The 20,281-nt window shown below is 36.0% G+C and overlaps 2 protein-coding genes across 2 annotated transcripts in view; both read right to left on the minus strand.

Annotated features, from left to right (window-relative positions):
- Positions 1-2,216: 2,216 nt before the first annotated feature.
- On the minus strand, positions 2,217-10,600 carry LOC131150654 (uncharacterized). The gene is made up of 4 exons (XM_058101507.1): positions 10,492-10,600; positions 8,178-8,572; positions 3,655-6,016; positions 2,217-2,456 (listed from the first exon to the last, which is right to left on the minus strand). Exons 2-3 carry the CDS (start codon positions 8,534-8,536, stop codon positions 3,697-3,699), a joined length of 2,679 nt encoding a protein of 892 aa, XP_057957490.1. The 5' UTR covers positions 8,537-8,572; positions 10,492-10,600; the 3' UTR covers positions 2,217-2,456; positions 3,655-3,696.
- A 1,665-nt stretch (positions 10,601-12,265) lies between these two features.
- The window catches only part of LOC131150655 (protein arginine N-methyltransferase 1.5), a 38,873-nt gene continuing 30,857 nt past the window's right edge, over positions 12,266-20,281 (minus strand). The window contains exons 16-23 of the mRNA XM_058101508.1: positions 16,324-16,416; positions 16,115-16,218; positions 15,675-15,723; positions 15,504-15,590; positions 15,284-15,389; positions 14,177-14,264; positions 12,810-12,903; positions 12,266-12,699 (exon numbers count right to left, since the gene is read on the minus strand). Coding sequence (XP_057957491.1) covers positions 12,616-12,699; positions 12,810-12,903; positions 14,177-14,264; positions 15,284-15,389; positions 15,504-15,590; positions 15,675-15,723; positions 16,115-16,218; positions 16,324-16,416 — 705 coding nt within the window. The 3' untranslated portion in view covers positions 12,266-12,615. The remainder of the gene's footprint in view (positions 12,700-12,809; positions 12,904-14,176; positions 14,265-15,283; positions 15,390-15,503; positions 15,591-15,674; positions 15,724-16,114; positions 16,219-16,323; positions 16,417-20,281) is intronic.

Here is a 20,281-nt window from a genome sequence, read left to right on the forward strand (position 1 = left end):
TGAGACACAATTGTCATCTTTAAGGATATTCAAGTCCTTTGTAGTTTTTTAATTTAGCCCCTGATTTGAATAGTAGGATTCTCTTTGATTTTTCAAAAATAGATGAGTCCAAATCTTCCCAAAAAAAGAATCACCTTTCTTTGATTACCACATTCTCTAAACTTGGATTGTAGAAGATTAAGTTTGAATGAGAGGATGGTACAATAAAAGTGATGTGAGGAGATTGGTGTCAAGTATCAAATCAATTAGGATCTATTATTTATACACACATGACCCTCCATTATTCTCGCACTTAATAAATAAGATATATTTAAAGTTAATAGATGTATATCAAGTTCAAGGTACACTTATTCAATTAATATTATAAGTTCATGAAATTCATCAATAAATGATTGATACATGTTGCATTCCAAGGTACATGTCCTTTTCCAAGATATATTCACTAATATTTATAAATTAATAATAATATTAAAACACACTAACAAAATATAAGATTAAATTGTATTTAATTTCGTTCAAAACCTCCTCTTGTGCTAAGAGCTTGAATTTTGCACTTTAAATTTGAATTTTTGTGAAGTTTAAAAAACTAAAAAAAATAAAAGTGTATCCATTTTTATCCAAATTTATACAAATTTAAATCCAAGGGGCTTGAAATCTATGGTCTTCACTAAAGTCAAGCTGATGAAGAGGAATTTCTGAAAAAAGAACTAATGAAAGGAGCTAATTCCTTGTAGAAATGGAACTGTTAAACAAAAATAGCTAATCCAAAACATTTAGTAAAAACATATATAAGCAACCTAAAAATGTTAAAAATTAACTAAAATAAATGCCATCATGTTTAGATAGATGGACTAACTTAAGCTGAAAATTAAATGAGTTTACTGAACATGCCACATCCAACTTTTTTCGTAATCAATGATCTGAACCCCTTCTAAGGTCCGACAAATCTATATGGTAGAAGGGCCTTTCGTTGACAATAGAATTGTTTGTGTCATTTATCAGTGGGGCAACTAAATTGTTATTGCCAAATTTAAATTTTTAAAAGTCTACCCTACAAAGAGGTCGCCAGCCCTTAAGCTTTTCTCCGAGACATAATTTGAGTAGCATGAGTGAGATAAAAAGCATAATTTTAATGTTCCTAGCTCCTCGTGGTAGAACACAACAAATATGATATTGGGTTTGAGCATCCAAGGCTGTGGCAAATTATAAAACTAAAGAAATGCTTCTTTATAAGGCGATAGGTTCCGGTAGTGGAACCTATTGCTTCGATACACTTCTCCTTAGCTTTTAGGGTCTACTTTTTAGTGCAAAACCCCTCTAACCACAATCAAAGAATTAGTAGATCTATCTACCCAAGATGAAATTGGAGTAGCTTATGAATTTAAAATTTAGAATCTATGATTGAAGCTTTTGGTTATAGCTGTGAGGGCAAATCATAAATCTATTAGCTATAATAAGAAGGGTAGGTGCTGACGCTCGCAAGTTGCCTTTCCTTCTTGCAGCAAATAAGACCTCTCCTTTACAGATGAGAGGAAGTCTCTTCTCCACCCTTTCTAGAGAAATGGGTTGATTTGCTGAAAGGATGAAACCAAAAGATCACACACCATTTGGGCCCAAATTTCCTGCATTTTCATCTAATTTCTCTTTAACCTGAAATTCAATTTTTAAATCAGACTATTCAGTAACCAAAGGGTCACAAAATCGAATAGCTTTCTTTGAGTCTTGTTTTCGATTGAGGATAAATATCTTTTCTTGGCTTGGTAGACAAGTTCTTTTCGGATTGAGTTGCACCTTCGACTAATCTCCTTAGAAAGCAGCCAGGGCATTGGATGAAAGAATGTCAAGAAGCCTTAGAAGACTTGAAAAGGGAGCCATCATGGCTGATTTGGTGCTGGCCTTGCCCAATAATGCTATGCATTAACATTTTCAAGGTAAATGCCAATGCTTCAAGCAATAGGGAAAGACAATTGGAAAATTTCCTTCTGTTTGGAAAAGTGGAAAAAGGGGAAAACCTAAAGAAAGAGAATTGATGAAACTAAACTGTAAGTAACGGGCTTGTTTCTTTTCCAAGTCAATCACTCAAAAATTGGGGGGGAAAATTAGGATGAAGAGAAATATACTGTGCTATTTATCTTTTCCCTCCGATGACATACATCTTTTACTTCCTACAAAACAAGAATGAGCAATAAAAAGAAGAGAGGTCCCTACAATAGCTGGAGTAGAAAGGCATCATGCACATGAACCATAAACACACATGTTCATTATAGTATTGCATTACAACCAACATCGAATACATAACAAAACTGAGGCGGAAAAACTTGCAACCAAATTAAAACCATTCAGAAGGAGAAACATACATTCTTTCATGCAGTGCGGTTACCAGAGATCTTCCACACTAGTCAAACCCTGGAAATCCGTCCATCCACTGGAGAAAACTTCATCACTTAGCTTTGAGACTGAAAACATCCATTCAAAGTAGATCAGGTAAACACAGAACACTATGAACTCCCAAAAACACAATCTAGAATTCAAACTGCCAGTGGAAAGATCTAACAGACTTTATTTTATGCTATTCATTATTTATTGACAACAGGGGGAAATTCATTCCTATCTCTGTGTCCAGGTGCACGATTCAGCACAAAGAGCCAAAGTGAGTACAACATTGTGTTTGGTGCAACAAATATGGACATACTTGGCTCTTGCATGGTTGAAAATATGATTTTAACTAGGTATTTGGTAATGTTTTGAGTATGATGGATTCTTAAGAATCCATATGCCCACTACATAGGATTTCGAGAATGATCTGAGCATGAGCATCAAGAATTCCCAACTCACATTCTCTGGAATCTTCAAATATTTCAGATCTTGATAAAAATGCCATAAGATATTAAAACATGCAATAACTAGAAGAAACACACATACAAAAACCAAACTCTCAAGTATCAGCTTTAATCATTTAGAGTCTGTTCGTATCCAGGACTTTGTTTGAGGAAAGGAAAATAAGGAAATTCATTTTCTATGAAATTAATTTTCCATTATATTTTCTCTTTATATCAAATAATATTAAAAATTAAGAAAAAATAAATGTAAATGATGTGTAAAATCAATTTTTTGTTCATTGATAGGGTATTTTTAGTTCTTTTCCTCACTTCCCTTGATAACCAAACATGAGAAAGTGGATTCTTTTCATATTTTCCTTTCCTCTCCTCTTTTTTTTTATAAGTTCCAAAAAAGAAAGGGACTTGAAATTGTGCACTCTACATAGAACTTGAACATGCGTAAATGTTAGCCAGCATAAAAGACACACCCACGCACATGTCAAAACCAAAATATCAAGTATCAGTTTGAGCCATTAATTAAAAGTAAAAACAGAAATATATATATATCAACTTTAGCTCTCCACAAGATAAATGGAACTTGAAATTCTTTGTCTTTACACTAATAGCTAAAACGTGCTCAGATATTTATCATATTTTCCCTAACATGTGTAAGCATTGGCATACAAAGATTGATGTCCAGGCATAAGCTTGAATCCAATAAGAATAATTTCCCAATTCAACAAAGGATTTCATATATCTACATACACCAATTTCCATGCCACAGAAAAAGGGTATACATATGTGAAGAAAATTGTCACAGCCAATCTAAACTCACCATATTACTACTGGATCAGAGACAAATAGGAAGTTCCCAGTGTCAACGGCGGAACCGACCATCATCATCCCTGTTGTTCTCATACCTTCTCCTCTCATTCTGAGAATCTTCATATCTACTCCTCTTCGAGGATTCTGTTTGTCTATCCCCCTCATACCTCCGGCTTCCACGCTCTTCCTCCGCTCCTCTTTGACGTCTCCTACTACTTCCACATTGCTGCTCTTCCTCATCTTTTCCAAACCTACCATACTCTTGTACCTTTTCATCTCTCTTGTATTTTCTTTCCCCTGACTCCTCATCCCTATTATGCCTTTTCCCACCTCTATGCTCTTCATTATTCAAATCATTCCTCCTTTTGTGTCGAAGTGCTTCCTCATCTTTTCCATGCCTTTTGAAATCCTGTTCTTCCTCATTTATTTTGCGTTTTTTTCCCCCAGATTCCTCTTCAACCCAACTGTGCCTTCGACCACCTCCATTCTCTTCATTATTCAAATATTTCCTCTCCCTCTCTTGCACCTGCTCTTCCTCATTTTTTCCATGAATTCCATATCCATGCTCCTCACCTCTTTTGTGCTTTCTAGCCCTAGACTCAATTTCATCATTGTTATGTCTTTCACTGCCTCCATGATTCTCATCAGCCAAATAGTTTTTCCTATTTACATGCTGCTGCTCTTCATCATATTTTTCATGCCTTCTATACCCATGATCCTCATTGTCCCTCTTGTGCTTTCTTTCCCCAGAATCCTCCAAATCCCTGCCATACTTTCTGCCACTGCCATGCTCTCTGTAATCCATATCACCTCTCCCTCTTCCATACCTCTGCTCTTCCTCACCTTTTCCATACCTTCTAGATTCATACTCCACTGCATCTCTTTCATGCTTTGTTCCTCTAGACCTCTCATCGTCTCTACCATGCCTTCGGTCAGCATTATTCCTGCCACTATTTGTATCTGAATCATCATTATCAGTATCATGCCTTCGGCTTCTCCGAATCTTTTCAGCTTTTTCATCACTGCCAATATCAGAGTCATCCTTGTCAGTATCACGCCTCTTAGTTCTCTGAATGTTCCGTACTTTTTCATCACCAGCAATATCAAAGTCATCTTCAGAATTATTATGCTGCCTCCTTCTCTGGTTTTTCTTTGTTGATTCATCATTGTCAGATTCAGATTCAGATTCATCCTCATCTGTATCATGCCTTCTGTTTCCCCAACTTCTCTTAATTTTTTCTTTTTCATGTTTTCTCCCTTGACCAGAATAAGAATCACTATCGTCGTCAAACTTTTCACCACTTTTCCCATGCTTTCTGCTGTAGCTTTTCCTGTAATTTTCCACATCAGGATCACCTTTCTCTGCCCTGAGGTTTTTACCATGTCGACCCCCAGAATCAGAATCACTATTGTTATCAAACCTTTCACCATTTTTCCCATGCTTTCCGCTGTGGCTTTTCTTGTAATTTTCCATGTCAGGATTATCTTTCTCTGCCCTGAGACTTCTACTGTGCCAACCTCTCCGTGTCTCAATTTTCTTCTCACTGTCAGTATCAGAATCATCTTCAGAATCATGCTTCCTCCTTGATTTTGTATGTTGGTTCCATTTTTGAGTTTTCAGGTTAGGCAAACCTTCATCAAAACTAGAATCATCATCGGAGTCATGCCTCTTCCGAGCTTTAGACGATTTACCAACTTCCTTTTTGCGACTCTCTTTACCAATATCATCACCATCAGGATCAGAAGCAGAATCATCACTGTCATATGTCATGCCCTTCTTATGCTTCTTTGATGTGTTTTGCCTCCTCCCAGAAGCAGAATCAGAGTCAGAAGCAGAAGAAGAATCATCAGTATCATATCTTTTGCCCTTCTTATGCTTCTTTGATAATTTTCGCTGTTTCTTCCTCCCAATATCAGAATCAGAATCAGAATCAGAACCAGAATCTTCTTCAGACTCACTCCCCCTACTAGCCTTCTGATGATGCTTCTTTTTCCTTTTAGCACGTTTTCCACTGCTGTCTGTATCACTAGAATCATTCCTATACCCTCTCTTCTTGCTTTCTTGGTGCTTTCGTTGACTCAGCTCATTGGACCTGTCTTTACCACCTTCTTTCCTCCTACTTTGTAAATCTTTAATACTCTCCTCAATATCATCTTTCTCATCTTTAAGCTCTTCTACCACAAGCTTGTCTTTTCTGACCTCTCTATCCAAGAAAGGTCGCCTGGTTCTTGGTTTATCATCATCATTCTCTTCTACATTCTGCTTCTTTTGATCATCAAATTCTGAGATGCCAATCCCAAGAGCAGCTCTTAATGTTTCCATCTGCTTCTCTTTCCTAGCAGCAATTTGGTGGGACTGAGTATCTGAAACCCTGAAAAAGCCAAATACTTTAGTCACATAAAAAATTCCATGATCATAGAAGAAAAAGAAAAAGAAAGATAACTCGGCCAAAATCAAATTCAAAGCACACGCAGGAAAGATAGCAAATCTTCTCTTCATAAGACTTGATATGATTACAGTGAGAAAATCATATTAATCTGCCACAAGAACAGTCACATGAAACCAGGTCCATTAAGGTCGTAAGAGTAAAAAATAGGGAAAAGACACCTTACCTCTGGTTTGGCAAAAAGGCTTGATGGACCTCCCATGAGGATTCAAAAATCCCACAAACCTCCCCTTACATTTAATCTTCGGGACACTTGTACCCCTCCCCAAGCTTGTCCTTTTGCCAAACAGAAGGGGAATTCTGTCTTTTTAGGAAACCATAGGGGAAGTCAATGGAATTTTGAAACCTCAACTTTTCCCAAATCTTACTGGAGGTGCCTACGATTTTTAAAAACTAAGGGGAGCTGTGTCTTTAGATATCTCCAGGATTTGTTAAAAAAGAAATTGCTAAAGGATGGGCTCTATTTTCCACCATTTATTCAAGAAACCAAATCAAGGCTCAATATGGTCGGAGAATGAAAAAAGTCAAACAACCAAAATGTGACAATCTAGGTCAAATTATGATGCATTCCTCATGGTAGAATTACATTCTCTTAGCCTTAGGGGCAAAAAATAATAAAAGTTTGCTCCCCTTTAGTCTGCATATAGAAGCAAATAGAAAGAATTGGCACATGATTAAGAATGAAACAAATAATGGGCAAATATAATTTCAAAGGGGGGGGTCACTCCAATACTCCATGTTAGTCAATTCTAATCCATTTGCAAAGCTTACAAAGGGCACATGTATGACACGACATGGAAAGAATACAATTGTTAATGAAGAAAGTATTGCATTTTAAACTTTTATACTTATGTCTTTTTTATTGTTGAAAACAAATTTCTATTTTTCACTTCAAATTTTCCAAAAAAAAAAACAACAGAAATCTTTACTTCTCCAACATTTATAAAAAAAAAAATTTGGAAAACAATAAAAGGATGCTCTCCAACTTTCCCACATAGATATTGGAAAACATAAAACAATGTAGCATTTTTCTAATTATTAGGAAAACAAAAAATGAATAATAAAAAATATTTCATGACTAAAGTTCTTTGCCATTTTTATAACACAAATCAATACGAATACATCTGTTGTAAAAATTCTCATAATATCAATACAAATGCTTTATAGAAATTCTCACAATATTATTTCTGTTATAATTGTTGGTGAGTTTTTTTTTTTTTTTTTTTTAATATAAATATTCAGATAGTTCTTTTATATTATGGTTTGTCATGAACAATAAAACAAGAATGTCTTATTGCAATGCATCATTGTGTGTCTAAAGCATGTCAAATACATGGAGTATACAAGTCACAAGAAGTATCTGAGAGCAGTGTTTGACATCAAATGTACATTGAAAAAAAATTGTGCACATGTTTACGAAAAAAGTCCCATAGACACAAGGGGAAGGCATCCTTTTAGAAATGTGCATACTTTGTAGCTATGCATAAGCAAAAAAACCCTACAATCAAACCATATAAACTTTGAATACAACATGCTACTCTCACCAAATAACACACAGGGAAGATTATTCCTGATCATAATGTTCTATCCTACACCAATTCAAACCAACATAACAACAGCTGCAATTGGATGATTGGAATAAAAATTTTGAGAACTCCAGCAGTAGAAAGTTCAAAAAACTTAAAGGATGTAATTGGATGCCCCTCGAAAACCAATGCTCCAGTGAATTTTTTACACAATATTATTAAGTAAAATCCATAGTCATTAAGGTGCAGCAACCACAGATCAATGTGAAACCTAAGAAGTGATCCCACACTATATGATGAGCCTAAGTCTTCCATTTTCCTTTCAGTGATTACCCCATTATGTAATAGAACAATTTTACTTTTTTTTTGGGAGGGGAATAAAATGCGGCCAATCAAATTCCAGAACACATCAAAAGCACCACATATGTGCAATATGATAGCCAAAATGGCACAAATTAAAATCCTCACCAATGGTTAATTTTGCGTTCATGTTTCCCAAACTTCTCAAAGATGTTTAAAGCAGAGATTAAATAAAATGGGGATAAGCAGCAATGCATTACTTTTTGTCAGCAACAACTATGGCACCAGGTCCACCAGTTGCTTCAGAAGCTGCAGCAGCTTCCAGAGTCCTCCTTGCCTCCTCTAGCCGGTCAGCAATCTCAGCATCTGTGTAACCCTGATCACTGAGCTTCTCTTCCAACACCACAAGCTTCAGCTGAATCTGGCGCTTCCTGTCATGTTCAAGGATGTCCCTATTGGGCTTCTTGGAGACACCTGCAGTTCCCTGATCAGCTGAGAATCCCTTGGTGGGTTCAAGAGAAACTTTTCCGCTCTTGGGCTTCACAAAGAATTTATTGCTCTGAATGTACCCATTAGTTCCAGATCCCCTTGGGGTCTGTAACCCAATACCGTTGTACATCTTTCTACCACTTCAGCTTTCACTTGTGTTCTCTCACTTCAAATCAATCAAACAACACCTCTTAATTAAGACCAAAAAAATCACTTGGATTCAAAGTAAAATGTAACAAGATTACTAGGCCAAACCATAAAATGTGAGACTAAAAAAAATAAGGTCCTGTTGAGTACAATCATATTGTGAAGAAGCCCATCACAATGCACCGAGTCCATGGCAGCATAAAAACTAACGGAATTTTATGGAATCACCCCTCATTTTTTGTATTATAAGAATATAAGAAACACAAAGAAAAACCTAAATTGTTTTTTTAGAAAGGGTTGAGGAGTCTAATCAAGCAGAAAAAAAGTGCTACGCAACCTTGCGTCACACGTTCAATTCATTATTAATCATGTGTTCATAAAATATTTATAGAAAAGAGGAGAATGCCTCATGTACCCATAATATGACATTCCAAAGAAAGCACTAGTTTGGGAAACATGGGTGACTAATGAGTCATTAGTTTAGGGGCTAGTTGATTGAAAACAAGTAAAATCAATAGCATTGAACAATTTACCCTGACAGATAAATCCAAAACACTGAAAAAAGTTGAGAACGAATCTGAATCCCTGCGAACCTTCTCTCATCTCCCATATCCAAGATATTAATTTTGAAGGCATAGCACAAATTTGATGGTCAGAAATGTTTGAATAGAACTTTTATTTTCTCTAATAAAAAAAGCCACATGGCCCATATATAATTTAAATCTCTTACAATCCTTCATACATGCCATTACCAACCAAAAAACTTAAGATTTTCATACTAAAACCATCTAAAGAATCAAATATCTAAAAAAAAAAAGAATTTAATTCTCAAACAAGTGGACAAAACGAAAAAAAAAACAACAAGTAAAAGCCTTAAGTCCCACAAGATGGGATTGCCTAATAAAATGAAAAAAAAAAGCATATATTTAAGTTATTACACGAGAATAAAGGTACATAACACGTGCATAAAGACCGGAAAAAAGATATCATTTCAATTAAATCACAAAGGAACTATACACTAACATGCATGTACTTAAACTATTAGACTAAGCAAATACTAATAGCTCAATACATTATTTATGTTTCAATTTCCCCAAACTAATATCTGGTGCTTGAGAAATTTCAATGACACCAGCATTGACACGTTGAGAAAACATACATTTAAGAAATGAAGGATGGACTAGGCTGAAGAAATCTATGGTGAACGGATGGGCAGCGAAAGCTCCCGCTTCAATCACTCAAATTTGGGTGGATCTATGGAGGTGAAGCCTTATGGCAGTGGACCTGCAGATCGTGCTCAGACCACTCCCCGCAGGGAACATGTTGGTTTTTTGTTGTTTATTATTGTTCCTTTTTAATTTAATTTGCTGGTTTTCTCTAAGGAAGTGTTCAGCAGCATGCGGTTTGGACCTTGAGTTTGGATTTGTAGATTATGAAGAAGCTCAATACAATTTTACACTACCTTTATCCAGCTTTACCCAAACCCAAACGCAAAATTGCAACCTCATGCTCTCAGGGACAGCGTTAAGGGGTGTGCGAATTTTGAAGTAAGTGTGTGAAATTTGCGTGGATCGTGGGTGGGAGTGTTGAATATTGAGTGCGTATGAGTTATAAAGGATAACTTTGTATGTTATTTGAAGAAATGAATTTATAAACACAGAGATGTCCACGAAATATTACAATTTGTATCACCCTTCCTGCTTTCCCCTGCGTGTTGCTCTTGATAATAACCCCCTCCCACCCGGGCTGTATTCTCCCTATCGCCTCACGGTATATGCATGGATGCACCCCTAGAAAATTCTCAAAACCCTAGATGTTGTTCTGGGCTTGAACTTATGGATGCATCGACATCGATACTGCGATAATCCACTCGACTCAAATGTTCTGCCAAAGAAGATTCAAAGATCGGAAAACGAAAATCAAGGAAAAGGATCTCACCAGACGAAGAGAGATCAGCTGCAAAGGGAAATCGCCACGCCGTGCTTTTCCTGTTCGGAGGAGAACGAGCGAGAAAGAGAGGCGGGGAATGTGAGGCGATTATTGCCCACCAGCATTAAAAAATACTTCCTTTTAGTGGACTGGGCCCTCAGCATTAGGCTCCTCTGAGGGCCCATTTTCAAATGATGTCATTGTGGGAATTGTCAACATGCAACTGGGCTTCCGTCAGCCCATGAAACAAAGTAAACATGCGCCCAACAAAAATCTCATCCAAAATTAAACAATCTATTAATCTAAACAAGAAATTTTAATTTGTAATTTTATTTTTTCATTTACTTAATTATCAATTATTTATTTTATTATTTTTTAACACTTAATTTATTGTATAGATATAGATATGTACATACAACAGCTCGTTTTATTTTTCAACCAAATGGAAAGTTTATATTTTATTTTTAAACAAGAATTTTTAAAGTCTAGACATTCATTGTAAATGACATTTTTATTTAATTCTAGTTGAATATTTTATAGTATAGGAATTTACTTTTACTTTAAAAGGATAAATATATTTTTGTTCATGATTCAAAAAATTTTCACTTATGTATAGTATGAAAATTCAAATTTTTTTTCTAAAAAAATATTTATCGTTTCTTTTAAAAGATTATGATATATATGATATAAAAATTAACTTCTAAATATTTTTGTTTTTAATTTCAAAAGATAATGATATTTTGATCCATAAGTCAATTTACAATATTTGTGTTAGTCAAATTTAAAAAATAATATAAAGATTTTGTCAAATTTACTATACAAATCTTGGAAATGTACAAATAAGCTAGAATTTTATTTGAATTCTAAAAAAATGAAAAATGAATATATTTTTCACAATTTAAAATTCCAAAAAATACATGATTGAAGGTACCACAAACATATTTAAACAAATACAGCTCTATGCATAATATTTGTTTGATTTCTAATTTTTAGAGTCAAGCCAAAAAAAAACAGGTTTTCCTCAATTAATTATATCTTTAAAACACAAGTTAGGTTTAAACAAGCATTGCTAAATTAATGTCATTTTCGTAATTAACATAACATTAATTTACCTAAAATGTTAATTTTTTTTTTAATTGTGAATTTTTATATCCCCATAAATAATGATTATTAACAAACCAAGCCAAATAGCAAAAATTAGCTAAATTATGGTTCCATTTTTTGTTTTCATTTTTGTTTCACCACTCTTCAAAATGATATTAAAAGTTCGTCAAATAATTTTTTTAAAAAAAATAATAAACTAAAATAATTAATTATACCCTAAAAATTGGCCCATTAAATTGTTTTTTTGAACATTGTCATTTATGAAGCATTGTTTCCTCTCGATCGAACACTAGACTCAATATTTAGCATCTAAAAACGAATGCAATAAAATGATATTGATAATGTTATTCACTAATGTGAAAAAAAAATCAAATTTTATGTTATATGTTTTTTTTCCTTTGGATTTTTTAAAAATATTTCCAAACCTTGTTTGGAACTTAAAAAAATACTGATAAAGAAAATTAATGGAATATAACAGTTCAATGTTTGGTTATATTTCCCTTTCTTCAAACAAAATTTCAATCCAAACAGCCCCTGGAGTGTGTTCCAACTTCTTAAAAGTTGCCAACATTGAAAAAAGCCAAGAACCAAACAAAACATCTCTTAATATTGGAGAATAATGGTTGTGAATGATAGGATAGACTCCACAAAATAAAACCAAAGCATGTACCAAAACTCAAAACTCAACACCAAGTCATTTAAAAATTTAAGGGGCAAAGCAAATATAACTGTCGAGACAATCCTAACATTTCTGCTTATCATTACAAGTTTTGCTAGCACCTCTAAATTTCCCAAGGGGTTTAATTTGCATTTTCTTTTTTGAAAACACTAAGCTCTCTGGCCAGCTTGGGTTTCACCATTAGCATGGATATATTTTGTTTTGGGAAAAAAATAATAATAATGTTTTACTTGCTAACAATTTACAACAGAGAGCAATCCAACTCAGCCTTTCTTCTTGCCCTGGACAGTGCAGTTGCTTTTCCTGCTTTCGTTTGCGACAGTCCACAAATGCACAAAATTGGGAGTAATCTACAGGCCAACCCAATGCGAACGACCGTTGGTGTTGTGTATGGGTGATGGGCTGGGAGATGAGACACACCATTCATACCAAACCTGTGTCACATTCCAAGCAAAACAAGTCCTCCAGCATCAGAAACAAATCACCAAAAATATACGAGAGCGACGAGCGAGAAGTGAAGAAAATTGCAAACTAAATAATATACCTTTGTAGCACCACAGCACCGCCAGAAGTGAACTTCTAAAGGAGAGCCGGGTCGGATACACACTGGTGTCCTCAGTGGGAAGAAAATTGCAAACCTGACAGAAAAAGGGGAAACATTCCAAACGAAGTCCAATGTGAATCAAAGACATTGCATTTGTGCCAACTTACACCCAGTACTTCAACCATTCAGTAACAGATCTGTCCCCTGTCAAGCATAGTAGGACCAGTCCAAAAATTGACAAGGTGTCACAAACCGACTATTTTCACACCTATGAGAAAGGACCGTGCGGCGCTAGCTAAAGCACTCTTGCTTAACTAGCCAACCAATCGTTTACCAACATTCATCCACCATACACTTTCATTAGCATTCATTCAAATAGCAACGGAAACAGTAATCAATTTATAAAAGCCGTAGCAAGCAAGCAGTAAAGATTGAAGTAAACGTAATTCAATAACACCTCTGTTGACATGGTGTGTTTAGTGAGGCAGGCAAGTAGGCTAAACACGTTGACAATAGCTAGTGAGTTTTACAATGACTGATGAACACTCATCATCCCCTAAAGAGGTTTTTATGTAATCAGCATCCCGGCACTAGGAAACATCAAAGTGACCGAGGAGTCATACTGCCTTATTTGGCATACAAAGACACTACTAACAGAAAATAATCCTACACTAATATTTACATGATGGAAACTCATCCCAAGTACACGAGACAAGTGGTCACAGGCAAGCATAATGCCCTGAAGAAGCTTAGCTCGTGACACAAGGCAACGCTAGGGTTTTTGCCCATTCTCCAGTATGGAAAAGGATAGTCAATCCTCTTTATACAGAGTGCAACACGAGTAAGATTGACAGAGCTCCAATCTAGGGGAGAAAGAAAGATGGATGGTGTTTCTAAATCAAGTTTACTAATTGAAACAATCAATTTTGCTAGGGAAGTCCCAGGGCCGGCTCTTCATTAAGGCCACTAAGGTGCTTGCCTAGGTGCCCCAAATTTTTTTTTTAATATAATAATGTTAACATTATTTATGGAATTCATGTGTTTGGTGGGTAGAGTGCACATGCAGTGCGGCTAAAATTATTTGATGTACCTAAAAAAATTAATTTTAAATAAAAAAAAAAATTAAATAAAATATTAAGGGCTCCTAATTAAATCATTCTTCTAGGGCCCCATATTGTGAAGAGCCGCTCCTGGGAAGTCCACTCTGCTCCTTAACAACATGCATAACAACCAGCAACCATCACCACAGGAACAAGCAGATAAATGATTCCGAAGCAAACACAAGGCGGGCCAGTGTATCTAAACAATAACAAAACCCAGTTTCAAAATAATACTATGCTTAAACCAAAGTGAATGAATTAGTGTACCAGCTGAACATGTTTGGGGTTGCCATTGAAGGTTCGATACCCAGATGTACATCTTTGTAAAGTGTAGCATCGAAGTAGCCGGCAAATCCTATAAATCAGGCGTAACACGCAGTCAAGCTTAAAAGTTATTCAATAGAAATTATTCTCTCTTTCCAAATCATTCTAGTTTAAGAAAATAAACAAAAAAATCTACACAACCACTAAAAATAAATGTCAAAGAAACATTAACTTGGGCTAAATTAATGTTTACAAATTTGTCAGTTAGTACTATACGCTGCATTCCAAAGTGGCAATGTATGAGCTTAAGCACCATGGTTTCATTCAATTATATTCAGCTATGATAATTCTACAAAACAAAAAAAAGGGAAACCACCCAGAGTGGTGGAGGAACCTTGAAACAGACCAAATAAATCTAGTCATTCAGCTGAATTTGATACATTGCACTGCACCAAAAGCAGGCTACAACCAAGGAATTCAGCATAGTTAGCAACATAGTCTTAAGCCCTCCATAATTCTCAAATAACAAAGTTGACTTGTGAAAAATCCAATTAAATTCAAATTGTCATTTTTCACTAGAGTATCAATGTTCTCTCCACTCACTGAATTTTAAACACCAATCTTATAGATTGCCATGCATGCAGAATCCACAGCTTCACTGCTGATTTCCCATATTCAATTGTTTCTGTTATTTCATCTCTCTGCCATTATCAAACCTTGCCCTGGACCCCACAGTGCATACTCAGTAAACAATAACAAGATTTATTTAATGTTCATATCTTTTGACAAAAAATTTTGCTTTTAAAGAAATAAAAGCAAACTGTCCCCAGTGCTATTATTCTTAGGAAAAGAAGGTATCTAAGTATACTGCAAAAAGAATAGTCATATTTCAAACTCATGCATACTCCTGATAAAAATGGAAAGAACGGCACAGGGAAATTTGACAGCATTGTTCCCATTTTAAAGTCCCCACTAGAATTTTCGAATGAGCACATAAGAAAAAATAAAGATACACATTTCAAAATGCAAATTCTGTTGGTAAATACAAGCAAAATATTATCCATAGATGAACAGTAGAAAGTGAAAATAGACAGATATGCCACAACATACCATGCACCATGGCTGACCCAGTGTCACCAGGTACCTCAAACTGCAGCTTTTTATAACGCTCATTGCTTTTCTTAGCTGAGTAGTCTGGATGAGTAAATGTAAAGACCTGCAAGGGAAAAACAAGCCACAGAAGAAATATAATACCAAGGCCTTTGCCTCATAAAATAGCTCATAGGACTCTAGTTAAAGTAAAGCATAGCATCCAGTAGAAAATACTCACTGGCTGGGAAGGAGCAAGCCTTGCTACCCTGTGCAGTTTGACAACATAAGCAGTTTCAAAGTGCACGAGATCTTTATGTGACTTAACCTGCAGCATCACCCCAAGAAGTTCAAATTTGCCTGCTTTAAACAAAACTTCACATCTTTACAAAGGCAAAGAAACAAGTCTTACATCATTATATAGCTTTGATGCTGTCACCGGTTGGACGAAACTTGTGTACCTGTGGCAGGCAGATCATCGAAATAGAGGGAACAAAAGAACCGGAATGAGGTACTCAAAAACCAATAGTTATTGTCAGTCACTTTTCTTGTTAGAGGGAAAGAAAAACTGACATGGCAGGACTCGAATTTGAACCAGGCAACTAAACAAGAGACACAATGTCAGTCAAAGACTAACTCCTAGGCATAAAAGGAGAGCCAATAATCCATGCCAGTAACATTATTTTTCTGAACAAATTTGTGACACTGGCCATTTTATACAAAATTAGAATTGTAAGGATTAAAGATATGTGAATACACAGAAATGTGCAATCAGGTAACACCTCAAATTTATAACACAAAATAAACCATTATACCAGTAATTCTTATCTTTTCACAAAAAAATATACATACGATGATGGAATCGAAATCCCGTCTTCCTTTAGAAATCTTTGAGCTCCATCAAGGCACTCCGGAGACAGTTCGTTATCACCAAAAGAACCCAGCAGTTCACTAACCTAAAGTTGAAATTTTGATAAGAAATAGATATATGTATATATATAAACAGCTGGTAAGGGAAAAATAAGGAATATAATGAGCTCACCATAATGACACTCACATACCAAAATGTCAGCTTTCTCATCAGCTTCCCAGCAACGCATGTCACTAGAAACTACAGTAACAGTGTTTTCCCATCCCTCCAGTTTAACCAAGCTCTGTCCCAACAAGTACAGAGTTAACCATAGAATGCAACAAAACAGAATTTGAAGACATTCAAAGACTGGGGGTATTATAACACTTAAACTACAAATTTAAAAAAAGAAAAGGAAAATTTTCCAAGAATAACCTAATAAATTCAAAGTAAAGATCAATTAAAACAGAAATTAAAAAAGAAAAGGAACAAAAAAAGGGGAAAATTGTCCAAGAATAACCTAATAATTTCAAAGTAAAGATCAAAATGGGGAAATTTTTCAATGAGGCAGCCAAAGAACTTCACAATAAATTAATGTTCCATGAAGAAATTGAACCTCAATACCACAGACAACACATAAAAGATACTTCAAACACAAAAAACACATTCAGGTTAGCCAGACAGATGTCACAAAGAAATAAAAAAGAAAGACCTTATCACCAGGTGAGAGTTTATTCCCTTGACAATTGTATGCCAAAAATAAATAAATAAATAAATAAAATTAAATAAAAAAACCATGAATCATTTCACTAAAACTAGGATCCTTACTTTGATTATGCTAATTGTTACAAGCAATGTCTTAAAATGAGAACACCTAATATGAGGCGTTTTATCATGACAAAATGAGGGGTAAACCTCACGGCGTTGAGGAATAAAACCTTTGAAATTTTAGTTTTTTATACAAAATACTTTAAAATAGGAAAAAGGTGATCAACCTTTATTATTAACAAAAAGAAGAGACAATACATTGTACTTATAGCTGTAATTGTTGTTGATTAATCTTCAATTAGAATTATATAAGTTATACGAAATTCAAAATACGTCTTACCAGATATTAAACATCATAAGGAATAAATATAGAGTCTATTTGCAGCCACATTTAAAATAATATGAAAATTATTTCTTTCAGATAGTCTAGAAAATACTATAAAGCACAACAATCCAAAGTCCAAATATCATAACTTTTTTCAAGACAATCTGATGTAGAACAAGAAGTCAAACCATGATTAGACCCTCGTCGGGAATTGAATCAAGGGTGGTTGTGTTTAATTAATTACTTTCTCCCCCACATTCTGCCATGCTCTTCTTCTAGTACTACTTCTCTCTCCCATTCCTCCTCTTGATACTACTCTTCTCCCTTCTTCTATCTTCTTCTTCTTTTCTCTTCTTCAATCTATGCCTCTCAAACATAGACTTTTGATTAGACCCTCCCCAAAAAATTATTGCCTTCCAACCATGTGCGTGGCATCATACACTAGAAAACCATTCGCCAAGCGTCGCCCCTTCAAATTCCCAAATTCCTGAAGTTATTTCTTGATATTGCCACCACCACTGAGCAACATGTCCCTCAGTTTTCCACCAACCAAAAATTTCATCTCTGGAGGACACTTGTCGACAATGCGTTCCTAATAGATTTCCAAGGCCACTAGGAACCACACTAGGCCACATGGAGGCATGCCCATGCTATGATTTGAAAGCCCTTGTCCCAACCGAGGTCATCACTGAGGAACCACGATTTGAACAGTAAGGTAGTTAATCTCACATTCCATCAAAACTAAAGGTAACTCTCATTCCCACAACACAATCCTCACATCAAAGTATCTATCACTTACCACCCACTAGCCGAAGCTAAGGGAACAGGCACCATACACTGCTCGAGTAAGACATACAAAGGCTCAACATCCCTTTGAAGTCCAATCAGATATGAGATGAGACTGCCTAAGGGTGTAGCCAAGCGCCAACATGAACGAACATAGCAACTTCCGAATCAAGAGCGATGTGCAACTTCATTTTCAAATGAGTCATCCATGGGACTCCCAGTCCCAAACGGAAGACTCCAAGACACCCCTTGAGGACGTCAATAGCCTACCCTTGACCTCTACTCATGGTGCTCACTTAGTACCCAATATGATACCAAGGAAAATAGGTCACTTACATGGTATTCCCTTAAGAGGAGTTGCTAGGAAGCATTCTTGTTCACATATGAGTAACCAAGGGTCTAATGATCATGCATCATAGTCAGAAATGCCGCCATGAAGATTGTCCGAACCCACACGTCACAGAGACGTACAGAATTCATCCCATGACATCTCAATAATCGAACCTATGTTAAACACTATCAATAATAGTCCAGTTTAGGCCGTGTTAGAGACAGGAGCTCTCATCCCTCTCTAGAGAGGGATGCACGAGGAAGGACTGAGCTCTCACCTTCAGAGTTTGATTTCCATGGCCATGGGGCAAAAATCACGCCAATTCGTGGTTAATCATTCAATGATTTCAATTCCTAGGAAGGATCTCGATGCGGCTTTGAATTTTGTTGAGCTTAATGGAGGAAATCAAGCCTCCTAGGAAAAGATTAATCTCCAGCACCTTTGGGCGGAGTTTAAGAGTCTGATCGGAAAGTGGTTCCTTTGATTCTTGATTTGAAGGATCGATTAGTTTGGAAGATGGTGTATTCTGAAGCGAGCGATAAAGCTACTTCGGTTACCAAACATTTGATGTTGCAAAGGTTTTGGATGTTGCTCTGGTTTCGAAGGAGCAAAATCGCACATTTTGGAATTAGAGGATGAATCGGTTGCCTCTGAGCACAATAGGCTCTGATGAATCCTTTGTAGAGTCTATCAAGTCGGGGAAAGGCGATTGACAAGTTGGAGTCATTTTTGGATGATTCAGATAGGAAATTGTGTCATCTGCTGTTTTTTTCATAACGATGTGGGGTTGGTTAACGCGGAACCAATGAAATCGGCTCCTCATAGCAAATCTATGGAGGTTAAGGCTAATGTTGGTGGCAAGGACCCAATTCGGTATGAACAAACGGGTGATTTATTGATTTCAAAATTGAAGATTCAGCGTTTGATGGTGTTGGATGCTCTTTGCGTCATCCAATAAGGGGTGGATGATTCATATGAGTTCCAGTTCCAGTTTGTTGATGGAGATGAAGTAAGTTGTCTTCCATGAGGATGACGGTGATTTCTCCATCTCAGATTTCCTGGGTATCGTGGATTTGTTGAATCTAATTCTGATTTTGATTTTGATGTGTTTTGATGCCGAGATGGTTGGTCAATGTATTTTCAGTTTTGATTCCATTGGGGTTTTGAGCTATGCGTACGATGGAGGTGTGTGCACCATGTGTTCGACCATTTGCAGCTTAGAGTTTTGCAAATGTTTTAGTTTCTTTTCCGGTTGGATTTTTTTATGTCCGATTGGTTGTTGCACCATTTTTATGGTTGCTCTGTCTTTGTTTCCGATCAAAGGCTTTTTCCAGTTGGATTTCCTCTGATTCCGGTTGGTTTTTCAGTTGCCTCAATCTTTGTTCGGCGATTGATACTGTTTACATCTACAATATGCGGTTCATAGTCAAATGCAGTGTCGGTTTCCTGAATAGTGGTTGGAGCGTAGATGGTCTGTTTGGCACTGTTGACATGTAGTGCTTTGATTTCAAATTTGAATTTCAAATTTGTTTTGATGGTTTCCACTATTGGACATTGACTGAAAGTAATGGTGGAATTCGGTTCCCCACTTCTGGAGTGGGTTAGAATTAATTGTTTTGTGTTGGTGTGGTTGTCTTGTCGGCTACCCAACATCATCACATGGGTGGTTTTGATTCTGTAGCTACTGGTTTTATTACAAGCTGTCCTTGGTTACAGTAGTGGTTTTCCTGCAGGCTGTTGACTCTGGATTTTCTGTACTCCTGCATCTTTGGTGCAGTGTATTTTGATTGTAATGTTGCTTGGTTTATCCTTATTTTGAGTTGGAGTTGAGCCCCTGGATATGCCCATGTTTTGTGTAACTTGTGTTACTTTGATTCGTTTGAATTGGGAGCTTTGGTCTCCCTGCTCGGTGTATGTCTAGAGTTTTATATACATATTCCATTTCGATCAATATAATTT

Source organism: Malania oleifera, chromosome 3, assembly GCF_029873635.1.
Source record: "Malania oleifera isolate guangnan ecotype guangnan chromosome 3, ASM2987363v1, whole genome shotgun sequence".
Taxonomy (NCBI): Eukaryota; Viridiplantae; Streptophyta; class Magnoliopsida; order Santalales; family Ximeniaceae; genus Malania; species Malania oleifera.